The sequence below is a fragment of the Leptodactylus fuscus genome, chromosome 8 (assembly GCF_031893055.1).
Source record: "Leptodactylus fuscus isolate aLepFus1 chromosome 8, aLepFus1.hap2, whole genome shotgun sequence".
Classification (NCBI taxonomy): domain Eukaryota; kingdom Metazoa; phylum Chordata; class Amphibia; order Anura; family Leptodactylidae; genus Leptodactylus; species Leptodactylus fuscus.
The window spans coordinates 84,686,583-84,710,750 of NC_134272.1; the positions used below are offsets into that span (position 1 = coordinate 84,686,583).

General features: G+C 43.3%; 1 protein-coding gene across 1 annotated transcript in view; it reads left to right on the top strand.

Moving 5' to 3' along the window:
- Nucleotides 1-24,168, top strand: part of LRP1B (LDL receptor related protein 1B) — a 1,094,775-nt gene that overhangs the window by 652,209 nt on the left and 418,398 nt on the right. Inside the window, exons 19-20 of the mRNA XM_075284520.1 lie at nt 22,712-22,792; nt 23,198-23,365. Of these exons, the coding sequence (XP_075140621.1) occupies nt 22,712-22,792; nt 23,198-23,365 (249 nt within the window). The remainder of the gene's footprint in view (nt 1-22,711; nt 22,793-23,197; nt 23,366-24,168) is intronic.

Here is a 24,168-nt window from a genome sequence, read left to right on the forward strand (position 1 = left end):
TCATGGTGGAGGGAGCCTCTAAAAAACCCAGTTTGGACCAATTCATGGTGGAGGGAGCCTCTAACCAGCCCAGTTTGGACCAATTAATGGTGGAGGGAGCCTCTAAACAGCCAAGTTTGGACCAATTCATGGTGGAGGGAGCCTCTAAAAACCCCAGTTTGGACCAATTCATGGTAGAGGGAGCCTCTAACCAGCCCAGTTTGGGCAAATTCATGGTGGAGGGAGCCTCTAAACAGCCCAGTTTGGGCAAATTCATGGTGGAGGGAGCCTCTAACCAGCCCAGTTTGGACCAATTAATGGTGGAGGGAGCCTCTAACCAGCCCAGTTTGGACCAATTAATGGTGGAGGGAGCCTCTAACCAGCCCAGTTTGGACCAATTAATGGTGGAGGGAGCCTCTAACCACCCCAGTTTGGACCAATTCATGGTGGAGGGAGCCTCTAACCAGCCCAGTTTGGACCAATTCATGGTGGAGGGAGCCTCTAAAAAACCCAGTTTGGACCAATTCATGGTGGAGGGAGCCTCTAAACAGCCCAGTTTGGGCAAATTCATGGTGGAGGGAGCCTCTAAAAAACCCAGTTTGGACCAATTCATGGTGGAGGGAGCCTCTAACCAGCCCAGTTTGGACCAATTAATGGTGGAGGGAGCCTCTAAACAGCCAAGTTTGGACCAATTCATGGTGGAGGGAGCCTCTAAAAACCCCAGTTTGGACCAATTCATGGTGGAGGGAGCCTCTAACCAGCCCAGTTTGGACCAATTAATGGTGGAGGGAGCCTCTAACCAGCCCAGTTTGGACCAATTAATGGTGGAGGGAGCCTCTAACCACCCCAGTTTGGACCAATTCATGGTGGAGGGAGCCTCTAAACAGCCAAGTTTGGACCAATTCATGGTGAAGGGAGCCTCTAAAAACCCGTTTGGACCAATTCATGGTGGAGGGAGCCTCTAACCAGCCCAGTTTGGGCAAATTCATGGTGGAGGGAGCCTCTAAACAGCCCAGTTTGGGCAAATTCATGGTGGAGGGAGCCTCTAACCAGCCCAGTTTGGACCAATTAATGGTGGAGGGAGCCTCTAACCAGCCCAGTTTGGACCAATTAATGGTGGAGGGAGCCTCTAACCACCCCAGTTTGGACCAATTCATGGTGGAGGGAGCCTCTAAACAGCCAAGTTTGGACCAATTCATGGTGGAGGGAGCCTCTAAAAACCCCAGTTTGGACCAATTCATGGTGGAGGGAGCCTCTAACCAGCCCAGTTTGGACCAATTAATGGTGGAGGGAGCCTCTAAACAGCCAAGTTTTGGGAAATTCATGGTGGAGGGAGCCTCTAACCAGCCCAGTTTGGACCAATTCATGGTGGAGGGAGCCTCTAAACAGCCCAGTTTGGGCAAATTCATGGTGGAGGGAGCCTCTAAAAAACCCAGTTTGGACCAATTCATGGTGGAGGGAGCCTCTAACCAGCCCAGTTTGGACCAATTAATGGTGGAGGGAGCCTCTAACCAGCCCAGTTTGGACCAATTAATGGTGGAGGGAGCCTCTAACCACCCCAGTTTGGACCAATTCATGGTGGAGGGAGCCTCTAAACAGCCAAGTTTGGACCAATTCATGGTGGAGGGAGCCTCTAAAAACCCCAGTTTGGACCAATTCATGGTGGAGGGAGCCTCTAACCAGCCCAGTTTGGGCAAATTCATGGTGGAGGGAGCCTCTAAACAGCCCAGTTTGGGCAAATTCATGGTGGAGGGAGCCTCTAAAAAACCCAGTTTGGACCAATTCATGGTGGAGGGAGCCTCTAAACAGCCAAGTTTGGACCAATTCATGGTGAAGGGAGCCTCTAAAAACCCGTTTGGACCAATTCATGGTGGAGGGAGCCTCTAACCAGCCCAGTTTGGGCAAATTCATGGTGGAGGGAGCCTCTAAACAGCCCAGTTTGGGCAAATTCATGGTGGAGGGAGCCTCTAACCAGCCCAGTTTGGACCAATTAATGGTGGAGGGAGCCTCTAACCAGCCCAGTTTGGACCAATTAATGGTGGAGGGAGCCTCTAACCACCCCAGTTTGGACCAATTCATGGTGGAGGGAGCCTCTAAACAGCCAAGTTTGGACCAATTCATGGTGGAGGGAGCCTCTAAAAACCCCAGTTTGGACCAATTCATGGTGGAGGGAGCCTCTAACCAGCCCAGTTTGGACCAATTAATGGTGGAGGGAGCCTCTAAACAGCCAAGTTTTGGGAAATTCATGGTGGAGGGAGCCTCTAACCAGCCCAGTTTGGACCAATTCATGGTGGAGGGAGCCTCTAAACAGCCCAGTTTGGGCAAATTCATGGTGGAGGGAGCCTCTAAAAAACCCAGTTTGGACCAATTCATGGTGGAGGGAGCCTCTAACCACCCCAGTTTGGACCAATTCATGGTGGAGGGAGCCTCTAACCAGCCCAGTTTGGACCAATTCATGGTGGAGGGAGCCTCTAAAAAACCCAGTTTGGACCAATTCATGGTGGAGGGAGCCTCTAAACAGCCCAGTTTGGGCAAATTCATGGTGGAGGGAGCCTCTAACCAGCCCAGTTTGGACCAATTAATGGTGGAGGGAGCCTCTAACCAGCCCAGTTTGGACCAATTAATGGTGGAGGGAGCCTCTAACCACCCCAGTTTGGACCAATTCATGGTGGAGGGAGCCTCTAACCAGCCCAGTTTGGACCAATTCATGGTGGAGGGAGCCTCTAAAAAACCCAGTTTGGACCAATTCATGGTGGAGGGAGCCTCTAAACAGCCCAGTTTGGGCAAATTCATGGTGGAGGGAGCCTCTAAACAGCCCAGTTTGGGCAAATTCATGGTGGAGGGAGCCTCTAACCAGCCCAGTTTGGACCAATTAATGGTGGAGGGAGCCTCTAACCAGCCCAGTTTGGACCAATTCATGGTGGAGGGAGCCTCTAAACAGCCCAGTTTGGGCAAATTCATGGTGGAAGGAGCCTCTAACCAGCAGAGTTGTGGGAAAGCAGGGTGGAGGGAGCCTCTAACCAGCAGAGTTGGTGAAAATCAGGGTGGAGGGAGCCTCTAACCAGCAGAGTTGGGGGAAATCATGTTGGAGGGAGCCTAGTATTAGCAGAATTGTGCAACGCTTATGGTGGATGAGTATGAGGATGCGGAGGAATTGGAGAGGTTGAGTACAGACATGGAGTTTCATGTTGGGGTGCTTTACACAGGTGGGCACAAAAATGAAGGCTCTATCCAGTGGTGGTTCATTTTTATCAAAGTGAGCCGGTCGGCACTCTCAGCTGACAGACGGGTGCGCTTGTCAGTGATGATGCCACCGGCTGCACTGAACACCCTCTCAGATAGGACGCTGGCGGCAGGACAGGACAGCACCTCCAAGGCATATAGGGCAAGTTCAAGCCACAGGTCCAACTTCGACACCCAATACGTGTAGGGCGCAGAGGGGTCGGAGAGGACAGGGCTGTGGTCGGAAAGGTATTCCCGCAACATGCGCCTATACTTCTCACGCCTGGTGACACTAGGACCCTCCGTGGCGGCACTTTGGCGAGGGGGTGCCATCAAGGTGTCCTAGACCTTAGACAGTGTGCCCCTCGTTTGTGTGGACCGGTGAGAACTTGGTTGCCTACTGGAGGAACTGCCCTCCCTGCCGCCAACGTCACATGCTGGAAACATCTCCATCATATTCTGCACCAATTGCCTGTGGCAAGCATTGATGTGATTGGCCCTCCCCTCTACCGGAATAAAAGACGAGATGTTGTTTTTATACCGGGGGTCAAGGATAGCAAAGATCCAGTACTGGTTGTCCTCCATGATTTTGACAATACGCTTGTCGGTTGTAAAGCACCCCAACATGAACTCAGCCATGTCTGCCACAGTGTTAGTTGGCATGACTCCTCTGGCCCCACCGGAAAGTTCAATCTCCATTTCCTCCTCATCCTCCATGTCTACCCATCCGCGCTGCAACAATGGGACGATTCGAAGTTGCCCGGAAGCCTCCTGTATCACCATCACATCATCGGACAACTCTTCTTCCTCCTCCTCCTCCTCCTCCTCCTCCATTAAACGCAGTGAAGCGGACAGATGTGTGGACCTACTCTCCAGCTGTGACGGATCGGATGCTATCCCTAACTCCTCTGTGTGATCTGAGTTATCCCTGATGTCAATCAGGGATTCTCTCAGAACACACAAGAGCGGGATTGTAAGGCTCACCATCGCATCCTCAGAGCTCACCCTCCTTGTGGACTCCTCAAAGACCCGTAGGATGTCACAAAGGTCTCTCATCCATGGCCACTCATGGATGTGAAACTGAGGCAGCTGACTTTGTGGCACCCTAGGGTTTTGTAGCTGGTATTCCATCAAAGGTCTCTGCTGCTCAACCACTCTATTCAACATCTGAAACGTTGAGTTCCAGCGTGTGGGGACGTCGCACAAAAGCCGGTGTTGTGGCACATGCAGGCGTTGCTGGAGAGATTTTAAGCTAGCAGCGGCTACTGTCGACTTGCGAAAGTGGGCGCACATGCGCCGCACTTTCACCAGTAGCTCTGGAACATTGGGGTAGCTCTTTAGGAAACGTTGCACCACTAGGTTGAAGACGTGGGCCAGGCATGGAACATGTTGGAGTCCGGCAAGCTCCAGAGCTGCTACCAGGTTCCGGCCGTTATCACAAACGACCATGCCTGGGCCCAGGTGCAGCGGCTCAAACCATATTGCCGTCTCATCGAGGAGGGCATCCCTCACCTCGGAGGCAGTGTGCTGTCTGTCCCCCAAGCTGATCAGCTTCAGCACAGCCTGCTGACGTCTACCAACGCCAGTGCTGCAACGTTTCCAACTCGTAGCTGGGGTCAATCTAACAGCGGAGGAGGAGGCGGTGGCGGAGGAGGAGGCGGTGGCGGAGGAGGAGGCGGTAGAGGAGGAGGAGGAGGGGGGTGTTCTTCTCGTGTCCCTGCCAGGAATGTTAGGCGGGGAGACGAGGTACACCGGGCCAGTTTGGGAAGCAGTCCCAGCCTCAACTACATTCACCCAGTGTGCCGTCAGTGAAATGTAGCGTCCCTGTCCGCATGCACTTGTCCACGCGTCGGTGGTCAAGTGGACCTTTGTGCAAAGCGCGGAACTAAGGGCCCGCCTGATGTTGAGTGACACGTGCTGGTGCAAGGCGGGGACGGCACACCGGGAGAAGTAGTGACGGCTAGGGACGGCATAGCGAGGTGCCGCAGTTGCCATCAGGTCCAGGAAGGCGGGAGTTTCAACAAGCCGGAACGCCAACATCTCCTGGGCCAGCAGTTTAGCGATGTTGGCGTTCAAGGCTTGCGCGTGTGGGTGGTTAGCAGTGTATTTCTGCCGCCGCTCCAATGTCTGAGAGATGGTGGGTTGTTGTAAAGAAACGCCTGATGGTGCCTTTGATGGTGCAGGAGAAGGAGATAAGACAGGACCAGGGGAGGATGAGGTAGAAGTCAACAAAGTGGCGGAGGCAGATGAAGTGGTGTCCTGGCTCGTCCTCTGGAGTGCATCGCCAGCACAGTCAGCAGTGGCAGTGGCAGAGGCAGAGGCAGTGGCAGAGGCAGTGGCAGTGGCGTGAACGGCAGGCGGCCTTTGTCCTGCCGTTGCTGCCTGCCACTGATTCCAGTGCTTGGATTCCAAATGACGGCGCATTGAAGTGGTGGACAGGTTGCTCTTCTCAGAGCCCCTAATCAATTTCGAGAGGCAAATTGTGCAGACAACACTATATCTGTCCTCGGCGCATTCCTTGAAAAAACTCCACACCTTCGAGAAACGTGCCCTCGAGGTGGGAGTTTTTCGGGGCTGGGTACGAACTGGAACATCTTGGGAGATTCCGGGTGTGGCCTGGCTTCGCCTAAGCTGCTGACCTCTGCCTCTGCCTCTAGCTACCCTTTTTGGTGCTGCACCTGCCTCAACATCCACACTACTTTCCCCGCTTGACATCCCCCCTGTCCAGGTCGGGTCAGTGTCCTCATCATCCACCACTTCCTCTTCCAACTCCTGTCTCATCTCCTCCTCCCGCACAATGCGCCGGTCAACTGGATGCCCTGACGGCAACTGCGTCACATCATCGTCGATGAGGGTGGGTTGCTGGTCATCCACCACCAAATCGAACGGAGATGGAGGAGACTCTAGTGTTTGAGCATCTGGACACAGATGCTCCTCTGTTAGGTTCGTGGAATCGTGACGTGGAGAGGCAGGTTGAGGGACAATGAAAGGAGCGGAGAACAGCTCTGGGGAGCAGGGACAGTTTGGGTTATTGTTCTGTAAAGCTTCGGAATTTTGGGAGGAAGGAAGACAAGACTGTTGGGTAATAGGAGGAGAGGAGGCAGAGTCTGACTGGCTGCTGGACAATGTGCTGTAAGCGTTCTCTGACAGCCATTGCAAGACCTGTTCCTGGTTCTCGGGCCTACTAAGGTTTGTACCCTGCAGTTTAGTTAATGTGGCAAGCAACCCTGGCACTGTGGAGTGGCGCAATGCTTGCTGCCCCACAGGAGTAGGCACGGGACGCCCTGTGGCTTCACTGCTACCTTGCTCCCCAGAACCATTCCCCCGACCTCGCCCACGGCCTCGTCCACGTCCCTTTCCGGGAGCCTTGCGCATTTTGAATTCCTAGTTAGAAATTGGCACTGTATACCAGTAGTAAAAATTGTGGGTGCACGTAACCCCAATATATTCTTTGAATTCCCAGTCAGACACTGGCACTATATGGCAGTAGCAAGAAATGAGGGTATTTGTATTCCCAATATACTCTTTGAATTCCCAGTCAGACAATGGCACTGTATACCAGTAGTAAAAATTGTGGGTGCACGTAACCCCAATATATTCTTTGAATTACCAGTCAGAAACTGGCACTATATGGCAGTAGCAAGAAATGAGGGTATTTATAACCCCAATATATTCTTTGAATTCCCAGTCAGACAATGGCACTGTATACCAGTAGTAAAAATTGTGGGTGCACGTAACCCCAATATATTCTTTGAATTCCCAGTCAGAAACTGGCACTATATGGCAGTAGCAAGAAATGAGGGTATTTGTATTCCCAATATACTCTTTGAATTCCCAGTCAGACAATGGCACTGTATACCAGTAGTAAAAATTGTGGGTGCACGTAACCCCAATATATTCTTTGAATTACCAGTCAGAAACTGGCACTATATGGCAGTAGCAAGAAATGAGGGTATTTATAACCCCAATATATTCTTTGAATTCCCAGTCAGACAATGGCACTGTATACCAGTAGTAAAAATTGTGGGTGCACGTAACCCCAATATATTCTTTGAATTACCAGTCAGAAACTGGCACTATATGGCAGTAGCAAGAAATGAGGGTATTTATAACCCCAATATATTCTTTGAATTCCCAGTCAGACAATGGCACTGTATACCAGTAGTAAAAATTGTGGGTGCACGTAACCCCAATATATTCTTTGAATTACCAGTCAGAAACTGGCACTATATGGCAGTAGCAAGAAATGAGGGTATTTATAACCCCAATATATTCTTTGAATTCCCAGTCAGACAATGGCACTGTATACCAGTAGTAAAAATTGTGGGTGCACGTAACCCCAATATATTCTTTGAATTACCAGTCAGAAACTGGCACTATATGGCAGTAGCAAGAAATGAGGGTATTTATAACCCCAATATATTCTTTGAATTCCCAGTCAGACAATGGCACTGTATACCAGTAGTAAAAATTGTGGGTGCACGTAACCCCAATATATTCTTTGAATTCCCAGTCAGAAACTGGCACTATATGGCAGTAGCAAGAAATGAGGGTATTTGTATTCCCAATATACTCTTTGAATTCCCAGTCAGACAATGGCACTGTATACCAGTAGTAAAAATTGTGGGTGCACGTAACCCCAATATATTCTTTGAATTACCAGTCAGAAACTGGCACTATATGGCAGTAGCAAGAAATGAGGGTATTTATAACCCCAATATATTCTTTGAATTCCCAGTCAGACAATGGCACTGTATACCAGTAGTAAAAATTGTGGGTGCACGTAACCCCAATATATTCTTTGAATTCCCAGTCAGAAACTGGCACTATATGGCAGTAGCAAGAAATGAGGGTATTTGTATTCCCAATATACTCTTTGAATTCCCAGTCAAACAATGGCACTGTATACCAGTAGTAAAAATTGTGGGTGCACGTAACCCCAATATATTCTTTGAATTACCAGTCAGAAACTGGCACTATATGGCAGTAGCAAGAAATGAGGGTATTTATAACCCCAATATATTCTTTGAATTCCCAGTCAGACAATGGCACTGTATACCAGTAGTAAAAATTGTGGGTGCACGTAACCCCAATATATTCTTTGAATTCCCAGTCAGAAACTGGCACTATATGGCAGTAGCAAGAAATGAGGGTATTTGTATTCCCAATATACTCTTTGAATTCCCAGTCAGACAATGGCACTGTATACCAGTAGTAAAAATTGTGGGTGCACGTAACCCCAATATATTCTTTGAATTACCAGTCAGAAACTGGCACTATATGGCAGTAGCAAGAAATGAGGGTATTTATAACCCCAATATATTCTTTGAATTCCCAGTCAGAAACTGGCACTATATGGCAGTAGCAAGAAATGAGGGTATTTGTATTCCCAATATACTCTTTGAATTCCCAGTCAAACAATGGCACTGTATACCAGTAGTAAAAATTGTGGGTGCACGTAACCCCAATATATTCTTTGAATTACCAGTCAGAAACTGGCACTATATGGCAGTAGCAAGAAATGAGGGTATTTATAACCCCAATATATTCTTTGAATTCCCAGTCAGACAATGGCACTGTATACCAGTAGTAAAAATTGTGGGTGCACGTAACCCCAATATATTCTTTGAATTCCCAGTCAGAAACTGGCACTATATGGCAGTAGCAAGAAATGAGGGTATTTGTATTCCCAATATACTCTTTGAATTCCCAGTCAAACAATGGCACTGTATACCAGTAGTAAAAATTGTGGGTGCACGTAACCCCAATATATTCTTTGAATTACCAGTCAGAAACTGGCACTATATGGCAGTAGCAAGAAATGAGGGTATTTATAACCCCAATATATTCTTTGAATTCCCAGTCAGACAATGGCACTGTATACCAGTAGTAAAAATTGTGGGTGCACGTAACCCCAATATATTCTTTGAATTACCAGTCAGAAACTGGCACTATATGGCAGTAGCAAGAAATGAGGGTATTTATAACCCCAATATATTCTTTGAATTCCCAGTCAGACAATGGCACTGTATACCAGTAGTAAAAATTGTGGGTGCACGTAACCCCAATATATTCTTTGAATTACCAGTCAGAAACTGGCACTATATGGCAGTAGCAAGAAATGAGGGTATTTATAACCCCAATATATTCTTTGAATTCCCAGTCAGACAATGGCACTGTATACCAGTAGTAAAAATTGTGGGTGCACGTAACCCCAATATATTCTTTGAATTACCAGTCAGAAACTGGCACTATATGGCAGTAGCAAGAAATGAGGGTATTTATAACCCCAATATATTCTTTGAATTCCCAGTCAGACAATGGCACTGTATACCAGTAGTAAAAATTGTGGGTGCACGTAACCCCAATATATTCTTTGAATTCCCAGTCAGACACTGGCACTATATGGCAGTAGCAAGAAATGAGGGTATTTGTATTCCCAATATATTCTTTGAATTCCCAGTCAGACAATGGCACTGTATACCAGTAGTAAAAATTGTGGGTGCACGTAACCCCAATATATTCTTTGAATTACCAGTCAGACACTGGCACTATATGGTAGTAGCAAGAAATGAGGGTATTTGTATTCCCAATATATTCTTTGAATTCCCAGTCAGACAATGGCACTGTATACCAGTAGTAAAAATTGTGGGTGCACGTAACCCCAATATATTCTTTGAATTACCAGTCAGAAACTGGCACTATATGGCAGTAGCAAGAAATGAGGGTATTTGTATTCCCAATATATTCTTTGAATTCCCAGTCAGACAATGGCACTGTATACCAGTAGTAAAAATTGTGGGTGTATATAGCCCCAATTCTATTGCTAGGGGACTTGCAGGGTATTTCTGGGGTGAAGGTGGGGGGGCACACCGTTGGAACGGGTATCGGGGTATATATCGGGTATACGGGAATACACTGACAGTGTATTCCATTCAGGATCCTGGGAAAGCTGGGTTGCGGCGATTGAGCCCGTCAGTGCCACGTTACACTGACAAGCTTCTCCCTGGAATTTAGCTCTTATAAGAGCTGTTGGTTGTCTTCTCCTTCCTATCCTAGCCTGTCCCTGCCTACCCAGAATCTAAGCCCTAGCTAGCTGGACGGAAACCTCCGTCCTCGGTGAATTGCAAGCTCAGAATGACGCGAACCTGGGCGGCGCTGTTCTTTTAAATTAGAGGTCACATGTTTTCGGCAGCCAATGGGTTTTGCCTACTTTTTTCAACGTCACCGGTGTCGTAGTTCCTGTCCCACCTACCCTGCGCTGTTATTGGAGCAAAAAAGGCGCCAGGGAAGGTGGGAGGGGAATCGAGTAATGGCGCACTTTACCACGCGGTGTTCGATTCGATTCGAACATGCCGAACAGCCTAATATCCGATCGAACATGAGTTCGATAGAACACTGTTCGCTCATCTCTAATCATTAATAATAAATCCATAATAATAATAATAATAATAATAATAATAATAATAATAATAATAATAATAATCATTAATAATAGATCCTTATTATTATTATTATTATTATTATCATCATCATCATCATCATCATTATTATTATTATTATTATTATTATTATTATTAAATCAATAATAATAATAATAATAATAATAATAATAATAATAATACATTAATATTATCATTAATAATAATATATTATAATAATGGCACCTCAAGTTTATGCTGAACAAGGATTAGAAGCAGCTATACAGGCTATAAATACTTCCACTTTACCACCTACTTTTGAAAACGAGTGAGTAGAACAGAAAACAATACAAAATTTTGTAAATTTTTGCGCAAATGAGCTTACCAAAATTTGCAAACCTCTTATTTGCAACATTTTCTTCAGCAAAATTCTGTAACATACGGCTCAATCTACTTCCCCACATTAGCTTTTTGAAAGTCTGTTGCTATAAAGTTTTACCACAAAAAAAAAATCAAAAAATCAATATATTATCTTTTTCGCCCGAAACAAACTGGACAGCTGAACCACGAGAATATTCATCAAAACCAATCTCGTGAGGCTTTCCCATCGCTAGTAGTATTGTGAATTCTTTATTAGGGCGTTCAGAAGAAAAGTTTACTATTTCAGTTCAACTCAGAAAAACTTTTCTTCAATGTTTTCTTATTAACCGTGATTAAAATTTTGGAATGAAAGCCGAGCAGCTGAGTGCTGATGTTACCAGTCATGAGTAAGTTGCTAATGAGGGATTTCTCTACGTGATTTGTAATTTTCCCAAAAAAGTTTGGTCTCATCAATTCTCAAATAATAAATAAGGCGCTTATGTACCATCAGCAGAATTTTTTACTGCAGCTAAACAAAACATGACAAAAAGAGCCTCAATCCAGACACCCAATTTGCCCTCTATACACCAAGAAACAGATGCTTAATTATGCAGGTAGAGTTCCCTAAACTTGCTGACCTTGTGGATGTTGTCATTAGAACAAAAAAAACATGGGCGGCACGCCAAAGTGTCTTGTCGATGATTGCCACTTTGGTGCAAGTACCTGCTACAAAGTTACGTTCCAGACATTCAGACTGTTACTTTTTTACTTGTTAATGGTGCTTTGGTGAATTATGTTTTCAATGTGTTTACATTATAGATTAATAATAGAGTAATTATAGTAATATGGCAATTATAACACGTTATGCCCTTACTATAGATTCTAAAACGGTTTTCTGAGAGTTATATGTTGACAACCAATCTTGGTGCTGCGACCTCTTCACTGAATACTAAGCACAGCGCCATTTATTGTGTAGTGGCTGTGTTTAGTATTGCAACTCAGCCCAATTCACTTGAATGGAACTGAGCTGCAAAGAAAAGCAGCATTTACTTTAAGGCAGGGGCCCCACGGGCCGGAAACGTCGTGGTTTACCCAAGGAAACGCCAAGGGAAAAATCACGGCATTTTACAGTACTTGTAAAGTGGATGGGATTCAAGTGAATCCCATGCCCACTATGCGGAAAAAAACGCAGCATGGGCACGATACAATTTCCAAAACCATTGCGGTTTTGAAAATCGCAGCATGTCAATTATATCTTCGGAAACTCTGGCGGCTTCCCCCGTAGATATAATTGTAACAAATAGTCAGCGGAGAAAAACTCTGTGAACTTTCTGTTCATAGCGCTGCAGAAAGAACCGCAATGCATTCACACCTTGGTTGTTCCCGCAGAGCTTTAGCGTGGTGTTTCCGTCAAAAAATAGGTTTGAGAACTGGTGGTCTTCCGTCTCTGGAAATGCTGAAATGGAATGTCACCAGGAAATCTGATAAAGTGCCTGGGGCGGTCACGTGACTGCCCCAGGTATATGGGTAAATATATATACATTTTTAAAGGGAGTATATTAGAAGTTAGGCGGGAAGGGGGGGAGGTGGTTTAGCTTAGGGGTCAAGTTTTAATTTATGTGAAACAACCCCTTTGACACTGCTACTATTTTGAACAGCTGATCGGTGGGGGTCCCTGGTTTAGGACCCCCATTAATTAGATATTAACTTAATGATTGAAATGATTGGAAACTAAGATGACCAGCTCTACTTTCTAGGTCATTGAAAACATGAGGACTCTTCAGTCTCACTTAGGACCCATTCACAGGCTGATAAGTGAAGAGTGGGATTGGGAAAATGACCCACAAAAGGTGACAAATACGGTGCGGGAAAAGGGGAGGATGGAGAGAAGAGAACAAAGAAATATAACAATATATTTGCATAAACTTGGTAAAAGGATCGGTTGACTCTTACAAAGGTTCTGTCTGATGGGTTCTTTACAAATCTGTTTCATTGCTTTAGGGTAGAACACCAGGAACACTCGCCGATCAGCTGTTTGAAGAGGTCAAAGTATTTACAAGGTTATAGGCTTTACCTGTGCCAGTGATGTCACATCAACTATAACATGCTATGGTAGTAACTCATTCACATTGAAGTGAGTGAACCTGAGCTGCAATACCAAGCCCAGCCACTATGATATGTAGAAGTAAACATCCAGCACGCATCTCCTTCGTTTGTGTAAAACTTAGCTTTTATTCATCCATGTTCAAAGATAAGAAAGCATTCAATTTTGAATATAAAAAACGCTCAGTGTGGCCAGCATGGAGGGAAAGCGGACAGCGTCCGGCTGACGCGTTTCGGAGCCTCTAGATCAGCTCCTTACTCATAGCCTGACCCTGTGTGAATGAATGTCTCCATAAATAATGGAGACCTACACATACACACCTGTGCTAATTAAAAACACATACCTAACTGCTTGGAGAAAAGGAAGTAAATAGCATAAAACACATGGTTTAGTAAGATTACATGTGCATTGCTGATATATGCAGCCTCTCCGCTATCAGGTTATACTGAATTATGCAGGCTATCTGTGTTTTTTTGTGTCTTTTGTCCTTCAGTTCTTTTTCCCATACAACTATATCAAGCACCTGATTGGCTTGTGGTGTCAGGTGATATGGGAGGGATCTTGAAACCATATTGTCCATCTTTGTTGAGGGCAGCATTTGACCAGACTTATCATTGGTTTCTCCAGGACTATATATACGTTTATATTTATATTTATTAATTTGTTTATAACTATATGTAGAATATCCTACTATGTAAACAAGCATTTGTAATAGAGAATTTTATATGTATATGCATGTTTTATGCTATTTACTTCCTTTTCTCCAAGCAGTTAGGTATGTGTTTTTAATTAGTGCAGGTGTGTATGTGTAGGTCTCCATTATTTATGGAGACATTCATTCACACAGGGTCAGGCTATGAGTAAGGAGCTGATCTAGAGGCTCCGAAACGCGTCAGCCGGACGCTGTCCGCTTTCCCTCCATGCTGGCCACACTGAGCGTTTTTTATATTCAAAATTGAATGCTTTCTTATCTTTGAACATGGATGAATAAAAGCTAAGTTTTACACAAACGAAGGAGATGCGTGCTGGATGTTTACTTCTACTAGTTGGACTACACCCTGGGCTGAAGGGCAACAAAATCTCCGTGCATCCAACTCAAGCTTTCAGGTGAAGTTTTTCAATATACGTAAGAATATATATATCCAGTGTTGGATTTCAGAACAAGAGGGTGAGCTGACATCAAAAATTTGACAAGGATTTAACTATGATATGTGGCACTGTTCTATATAGTCAGTGAACAGGCTGCAGCACTCACCAAACACTGAGGGCTCTTCATCCAGCTAGTCAGTGTAGATCCTGGGTATTGGACCCCCACCCATCAGATATTGAAGACCTCTCCTTAGGATGGGTCATTAATAAGTATAATGTTTTTCCAGGATAACATTCTGACTATAAAACATGTCATGTTAACTATAACACATTAATTACACAATATTTCTCACGTTTCACTTCCTAGACCCAATCGACGCTCCATGATACATCTAATTAGCACATAACTGCAATATTTGGAGATAGGAAGCCATATTATTTTCATTTGCATACAAGTAAATTGTTAACAGTCTAGTGTACAATTAAGCAATAACTCTTGTAAATTAGTGTTAATTAGCAGCACTAAACACTTAATCACAGAGCGAGAGAGTCTGCGAAAGGTTACACAACTCTGACTCGTAGGGGAAACAACAGTCCTGACAATGCGGCAACGGGGAATAGTTCTGATTTTGTGTAATCTATGGTTTATGCTTTTTATTTTAAATTTGTTTTTGGAGGATTTTTTTTTTTTTTTTGCTTTTTTCCGCCCCTCTATATTTATAGAATTTCATGTTTGTAAAGGGAAAACAGGAAGTGCAAACACTCTGGAGGTCATAATATTGGCTGAATGTGCAGGATATTGAAAGTGATCAATATGGCTGCCCTTCCTGTTGTGGATTTCACCAAAATCCCCATAGGTTAGAAATAGGGTTAAGCGATTGGGATCGGGAAAGATCGGATCGCGATTGGCGATCGAGCAAATTTCATGATCGGGATCGGCTGGAAAATGATCGAAAATTGGATTTTAAAAACGATCCTGAAATCTCAAGATCGGTTCAACCCTAATCAGAAATGGAAAAATGTAAGAAAACCAAACAATTACCAAACTTTGGCTCTCTAACTTTTGATTTACTAATGTTTGGATATGTTTAAAGGAGATTTTTTGATATTTTTTTGGCCTGTTCTTAGGGAAGTGTAGACTTGTGTCTGGTGGCAGCCATTTAAGGCTAAGGACCCCTTGGTGTCTTGCTCCGGGAAAAACCATGGTGGCAACACATTGCGGTTCTTCCTGCAGTGCTTTAGACAGAAAGTTTCCTCTGCGGACTTTCTGATACAGTTACACCTATGGGGAAACTGCTGGCATTTGCATTAGTATAATTGACTTGCTTAAATTTCCAAAACCATGCCAATTTTGGAAATTGTGGCATGACCACATGGTGGTTTTTACTGCAAAGTGGGCATGAGATTTGGTCAAATCCTTTCTACTTTGCCACGTTACTGTAAAATGCATCAATTTTTCCTGTGGCGTTTTCATCTCTTGGGCCCAACCTAAAGGAGTTTTCCAGGAATTCAGACTTTATGGTCTATCCTTAGAATAGGCCATAAATATCTGATTTGTGGCTACCAATCAGTTGTATGGGGCTGCTTGTGGCATCTATACTATACAAAACACAGTTCCGGAATGAGTTGACTCTGTGTCCTCTATAGTGGCCATGTGACGCAACTGCAGCTCAGTTCCTATTGAAGTTCCCCCAAAGTTTCCAAATATTTGGGGCTCAATCCAAATCCAAATGTTAAGAAAGGCATTCAAAGGCTGTAATCTACCCTTCCCCACTTAGTAGTCCGGTCAAGCGGAGTTCCTCAGTGAGGGTGTAGGACTGGAATTTAATATACGGGCAGTTAATTTGTGGGATCGGAGTTACATTACATAGAAATGAATGGAGCCCTGGGCATGCACGTGCACTGCCCCTTTCAATCACAAGGAGGCTATAGGGGAATTTTCAGTCCCCTGCCCCCTGGATCACTGAGGGATCTGATCCTGTGGATAGGGCAAAAGAGTCCATACTGGCACAACCCCATTAAGTTGTGATTGATATATCTGGACAGCCAAGAATACAAGTGAGCGATTTGTTCTTCGATTAGTTACTTGGATGGGTTTTTCAAAGGTTAGCTGAACTTATAACATTAAAGGCATCCTATCATTAGAATCTCTTTTTTCTAACTAACACGTAGGAATAGCCTTAAGAAAGGCTTTTCTTCTCCTACCTTTACATGTCTTCTCTGCTCCGCCGTTCGGTAGATATTTTGTTTTCCGTCTTTTTGCAAATGAGTTCTCTCGCAGCACTAGGGGCATCCCCAATGCTTTGAGAGAACTCTCCAGCGCCGCCTCCATCTTCTTTGGGAAGCAGCCTCTACGGGAAGCGGCTTGGCTTTCAATCTTCTAAGTATGCGCAATTGGCTCTGCCAGTGGGACTGCATCTGGGCGCAGCCATTTTTTTGTGGTCGCTTACTACAGGAACTCGCGTAAGCGGCCACAAAAAAATAGCCGTGTGCAGGTGCAGTCGGCAGAGCCGATTACGTGTGGGTAGAAGATTGACAGCCATGCTGGAAGACGACGGGCAGAGGTTAGTTCCTGAAGAAGATGGAGGTGGCGCTGGAGAGTTCCCTTGCAGCACTAGGGACACCCCCAGTGCTGCGAGAGAACTCATTTGCATAAAGATGGAAAACGGAATATTTACCGAATGGTGGCGCGGAGAAGACATGTAAAGCTAGGAGAAGAATAGCCTTTCTTAAGGCTATTCCTATGTGTTAGTTAGAAAAATAGGGATTCTAATGAGAGGATCCCTTTAACTCGATGACAGATATTATACTGTAGGAGGAAATTCTCCTAAATTCAATTTCAGAATCTTCTGGTAACATTAAAGGTCTTGAAAAAGACTAGTCATTTAGGGCAGCCTTAGTAATATACCGAAATATTCAAAGCAAATGCCTATTATTCGGATTGTGCTGCCAGGTAAATACTGCCCGCTATGATGAGAAGACTTTCACAACATGCAGATTACAACAGATAAATGGCAAATATTTCGGGAAGACAAGCGCTCCTTCTATTCCCCTCAGTCTAAACTCTCCAGCAAAGTATTATTTAAATTATTAAGAAACATGAAGCCGTTCACGGGATAGAAAATACCTCGGGGGGGTTTTAGATTAAAGATTTAAAATGTCTGTATAATGTCAGGGAATGTCAGCCAGGACAGGGGGAATTACTGCCACGGATGAAAGGAGAAAACACAAGGGCTGGTTTGATGTGCAGGACGGTTCTCTTGTATGCAGTGACATCAACCGTAAAATAATAAAGTCATACTGGGTACGACTAATAGTACAAGGTCAGCAGGTAGGAGCTGGAAAGTGTATCACCGCTGCGAAGATGATATCAATGGCCATAAAAACAGGAATAAATAAAACAACGCAGAAATGCAACAATGATAAAATAATAATTGGTGTGATGAAATATTGTTCCAATTATTATTATAATATTTTATTATTTTAAATTGCTATAATATATTATTATTATTATTATTATTATTATTATTATTATTATTATTATTATTATTATTATTATTATTATATCAGCTTTCTATCGGTTGCTCCTTGTTAAATTGTATCCCAACAAGGGACATAGGGCCAGAACCCCTAACAGCCCAAAACCGTCCCAAAAATGTCGCTTTTTTTATTGTTGATTTTTAACCCATTGAACCCATTATTGACATACCTAATTTTAGCTTTTAGAACCAATAAGAGTGCCGTTGCATAAAATCTTGTGTTTGCAAGGGACAAGTTTTCTACATTGAACACACCATCTAAGGGGTTAAATACCTTTGGAAGTTTTTGAAGGATTCCTATTAACATGTATACCGCTTAGGGAGGGATGCAAGGGTTAAAGGCAGGCAACTTGCAAGTCATGGAGGACATGGGGATGAGTTGAGGAACTACAGAGAATAAGATCAGGCAACACATTGTGAACAATCTCCATGGATATGGGAAGAAGAAGAAGGGTAAATTCCCTTACTCAAGGTGAAAAGTCCCAGACCAGACTATAGACCCCCACTCTGGACAGGAGAAGCTGTATGTTATGCTAACAGTCAAGAGCAAGACTGTAGGAAAACGGTGTCCGAAATGTGTTACCTAACCCTTTAAGGAGGGTGAGTGGTGACCATAAGTTTGGTCTTCTGCACTTCTTAGACATTGTGATTGGACCGAGACCACCACAGGGACAGCTCTGGCTTTGGTCCTTGTGTAAAGCTTTAGCTTTGGTCATTCAGCACAGTTCCTTATGGCTTTACATAGGACTGCAGATACAACTATTGCATTATCTTATCTCATCTAACCTGACACTGCTGCTCCGGATAAACTTGCTTTGTCCCAGCCATACTCTACTTTCCCTAGATGCCACCACCATGTGGAGGGGGAGCTTTCAAGGTCAGGCATAAGTCCAGCACTCTCTTTGAGGGCAGGTATACATAATAGCCATGTTTGATCCTGAGCAGTTTTCCTTGCTTGTGCCTGCAGTGGGTCAGGGATACCTGCGGGGAGACAGGGCACCGTGCCGGAGAGAGGAGCTTCCTCCAGGACAAATGAGGTTGTAAGAAGCGGATTCGTAGAACAGGTCGCTGTGTGCACAGACATCTCCACATTACCGTGCACTGAAATATCACATTTTCTCCCAAAGTCTAAACTTCAAGATCATTGTGAGATATGGATGTGACATTTTTTGCCACATGGGCTTTTAGGCAGGTAAATCTTTGAATCTCAAGTTTATTTCTACGTATGACTCTCCCGGAGCGCACAGTTATCCTGTGCAGGGTTAGAGGATGGAAGCAGATACTTGGAAGAAGATGAAGATTGCAGGGGCTCAGGGTCCCCTTAATCATAGAGGATGGAAGGGCCAGTTTGGCCATTGAAGGGATAAAAAACACATCCCGATTCTCTTGTCTCCTCTGAATATTACATTTAACCCCTTCACTGCCCTACCCCACCAGGGATGTTATCATTAATCCTCTTACTATCCTGCATTACAAGCGGTGTTATCATTAACCCCTTTACTGCCCTAGGCAACCAGGGATGCTGTGACTTATTATAGAGGAAATATATTCAGGGAGATTCCATGGCAGGAGGCCCCGAATATTCTGGGTTAAGTCTCAAAAGGACAAAGCAATCTGAACAAACCAAAGTGTAATGCACTCCTCTTTATATGGAGCCTCAAACAAGCTCCATGATGATGCAGGATAATGTAGGTGCCGGAGAGCTGTTATGACATTTAACCTCCATTTGCAACTCCAGGTGCGTACCCCTGTACCCCTGAACTCTGTCTCTTGACTTCTCATCAAGATGGTGGTGTACAGTACTGAGCAGCATCTTCATGGTGTGAACCTATTGGGCCACAAATTTGGTTAAGACTGGGTTCACACCATTGCTTGGTTTCCATTTGGGGATTGAATTCCTGAATCCACTTGAAAAATGCAAAACTAAGAGTCCTGCAACCAGGAATGTTCTCTATGCATGTTTCTGAGGAAACCTGGTGGAATCCCAGCAGACCCCATTACAGTCCATGGGGTCCACAGTTTTCCATGGTTAACCACTTTTGATGCAGATGGGATTTCCGTTTTTAAGGTCCGAAGAACTAAAACCCAAGTGCAGGTGAGGTTTATTCAGAAGATGATACGAAAACTGGAAATGACTGGGGTTGAGCTGATCTAGAGTTTTCAGGATCGATTTTAAAATCCAATTTCTGATCCCGATTGTGATCGTGAAATTTGCTCGATCGCCGATCGGGATCCGTTCTTTCCCCATCCCTATTGCTCAACCCTAGTTCATGCTTCTCTATGGGAAGTCACTTTTAGGGTTGAACCAATCTTGAGATTTCAAAATCCGATTTCCGAATATTTTCCAGCTAATTGTCATTGATTGTGTTTTTTGTGACATTTTTGCACAGCCCTCGCCATGACATGAGGTCATCATTAGGGTCGAGTGATCGGGATCTGGAAAGATCGGATCCCGATCGCTCAACCCTAATGAGGACCCCATGTCATGGCGAGGGCTGTACAAAAATGTCACAAAAAACACATTGTGGGGATAACGTCACTCCTTAGGGAGAGACCACCTTCTCAGGTGTGTGGAGACTTATAGCCATAGTTGCTCCACTGCAAAGGAACATGGGAAGAATATGCAAATCTGTCTCCCAAGATGTAAACAGGGAGATAGTGCCTCTGTTATGCTGCCCTCTATAGCAAGCAACCCTGAACAACATGCCCAACTTCCCAGAAGCCTTTGCTGCATGATGCGAGGTTATAACCAAATCAGTTTCTCAGCTACAAAAAACACAATCAATGACATGCAACATCGTCTGGAGCAGTCACTGATGAAACCTCTGAAATGCCGAGCACACAAGACCCGGGAAACTTATTCAACATGTCAAAGAACTGCAAAAAGGGCGACATTGCTTGTGTATGATGTCATTACCATTCAGGAGATCAAAACTTGTTCAAAGCTCCAAATACCGAGGAGAATATTGTATGTTGTATTGTTCAGATTACTTTGTTCTAGTGAAAGTTATTACAGAACATTTGGGATTCTTTTGAGTGAATCTCTTTGTATTTTGTATCCATTAACTATTGTATTTTTAGAAGATATAACTCAGTTGCTGGGAAGTTAAGCGCCAATGAAGACAATGTAAACGATTTTGTGTTTCTTGAATGAGAATTAATCCTTTCAAAACTAAAAATCGTAATGTAACAAATGTGTGATATTTAAGCTTTCCCATTTCAGTTGTCTCAAGAGAGGAAATGACTTGTGTATTAGTGTGGGCTTATGAGTCAGCCGGAATCTATCAGCATCAATTCACAACAAAATGCTACAATCTCAAGTATTGCGCCCACTGTAGAGAATAGAGAGAGAGCAGGAGGTGCGAATACGCAGAAGAGCACATCAGTAATGTCGCCACATACAGTAAAGATAGCAACCGAAACCATTCAATAAATCCCACAAGTGTCATCGCCCACATCGAGAAGTGACGCATTCATTTCTCTATAGTGTAGTGCAAATAAAGTTTTAAGAATTTTAGATGAACAAATACTAAATGTAAGGAAGAAAATGATGATCCTCATGTGGATTATGTAATTCCAGGAACAGATAAGATATGTAAAAATATGGATCATTGTGCAGGTGAGAGACGCAGGGGTGGAAGATTAGAAGTAGTCTTAAAATAAAAGAGCCTCTGTGTACCCTCTACACCTACTCGTGTATCTATCCACAGTATCTATCTATCTCTCTTCTATCTATCTATCTATCTATCTATCTATCTATCTATCTATCTATCTATCTCCTATCTATCTATCTATCTATCTATCTCCTATCTATCTATCTATCTATCTATCAATCTATCATATATCTATCTATCTATCTATCTATCTATCTATCTATTGTTTTTAATTATTATTATTATTATTATTATTATTATTATTATTATTATTATTATTATTTATTAGATAGATAGATAGATAGATAGATGATTGATAGATAGATAGATAGGAGATAGATAGATAGATAGATAGATAGATAGATAGATAGGAGATAGATAGATAGATAGATAGATAGGAGATAGATAGATAGATAGATAGATAGATAGATAGATAGATAGATAGATAGATAGATAGATAGATAGTATCACTTATCTCATCTTCTGTTCCAATGTCTACAGGTTCTATGTTGATCTCTATCTGGTCCCATCTATCTATCTATCTATCTATCTATCTGTTATCTATCTATCTATCTAACTATCTATCTATCTATCTATCTATCTATAACTTGTTATTTATTAAACTTTTTAGACAGATGAAATATGGTATATAGAAAGATGATAGATAGATAGATAGATAGATAGATAGATAGATAGATAGATAGATAGATAATAGATAGATAGATAGATTCACACTAGGTTCTGCCACTTCACCAGCAGTAACATATGGAACCCAACTGACCCCATTAGCTATAATAGGATCAGTCAGATATCCTTTCTTTTAAAACTGAAACCACCGGACAAAATATTCTGGACTTTTCGTGTGATGATTTTGGATGCGCACTATGGCAATGACTAATGACCATGACTATGATTGCACACCTCGCCAATTCCTTCCATTCCAACATCCACTGGGTCCCTGCTGGTCTTTACCTGGTCACATCTTGACAAACGGGAAATATCTGCTCGGCCAATTACAGGTTGTGGAAAGTTATCAGTTCTGCCAGTGATTGACAAATATGCCATATCCTAAGAGACAAGAGGGACCAAGAAGAAGAGATTGGCAGGGTATATGGGGAAAATGGAACTGGAGTGGCAGGGTGTATTAGGTACATAATGCTTCTTTTACATTTTAACCTATTCTAAGCCTGTTTTTTTTTTTTTTAATAAAAACTTTACCCAATGGAATCCCTTTAATTTAAAGTAAATTGGATGTTTTAATATATATTGATGGCTTATTTTTCACTATGGGACTTGTTGCTCTTGTTATTTTCTGATGAGTACATGTACCTCTTTTTCACACAGAACTTCAGACTTGTGATCCCGCGACACAATTTGTTTGTGGAAATGGTCGATGTGTCAGTCACAAATGGCTCTGTGACTCAGGCAAGTGCAGTTGTCTATCTATCTATCTATCTATCTATCTATCTATCTATCTCTCTCCTATCTATCTATCTATCTATCTATCTATCTATCTATCTCTCTCCTATCTATCTATCTATCTATCTATCTATCTATCTATCATCTATCTATCTATCTATCTATCTATCTATCTATCTATCTATCATCTATCTATCTATCATCTATCTATCTATCTATCTATCTATCTATCTATCATCTATCTATCTATCTATCTATCTATCTATCTATCGCTCTCTCTTATCTATCTATCTATCTATCTATCTATCTATCTATCTATCTATCCTATTCAGTCTATTTTTATATCTAGTTATTTTTCACGTGATAATATTGTGACTTTCTCAATAATAAATACAATGTATTTGGCTTTAGATGATGACTGTGGGGATGGAAGTGATGAACAAGGATGCTCAGTCTCGTGCTCAGACAAGCAGTTTCGATGTTCCAGTGACCGCTGTATTCCAGCACATTGGGTGTGTGATGGAGACAATGACTGTGAAGATTCCAGCGATGAGACTCATCCCAACTGCTCTAAAACAGGTTTGTGCCCTTTGATAATACTGATATCCTGCTCTTGTAGTATTTATATCAATAACCAGATTGTTACACAGTATGTCACCCACTAGGTTGTGGCCATGTAATCTCTCAGCTAAATCAACAACTGTGCTCTGATCTCTGCTTTTATCTATTTCCATTGATACATTTATAGAAATGGTTCTCAAATAAGATGGATCAGTAATAAAAAAATACAGTCCTTACATGCAGGAACCTGAGAATGATAGAACGAGGGAAGGAAGGGATGAAGAAAGAAAGGAAAGAAGAAAGTAGGGAAGGAAAGAGGGGGAGTGAGGAATGGAAAGAATTAAAGGGGTTGCCCCATCATAAGGATCCTATATATACTGCTATTTTATGTGGATTTAAGACTTTTCCTATATACCAGACTTTACTTTATCAAAACTGCTTTGTTTGGCCGCTATCTTAATCTATTCACTTCATTGTTGACACTGTGTTTCTATGGCCACTGGGCTTATATGCTCATTTCCCAAGTGACATAGCTCCCTGCTCTCAAGGGGGGAGGGAGGGGCTGACAAGCAACGGAGCTCCTCAGATAGGGGAGGGGGGAGGTGAGAGCTCTGGGATTACTGTCCTGTCTATCTTCAGCTTTTCCACTTATCAGACAGTTTAATTGAATTTGGCTGATAAGGGCTGAGATAAGAAGTCTGTTACCTCCATATGTAATGCAAGCTGACTCAAACACGGCTCTGATACATCAGTTCCCACATCAGCTTCATACTGTGGTAATGCATAGCAGATAGTAGAGTAAGTGAAACCCCATCTACCAA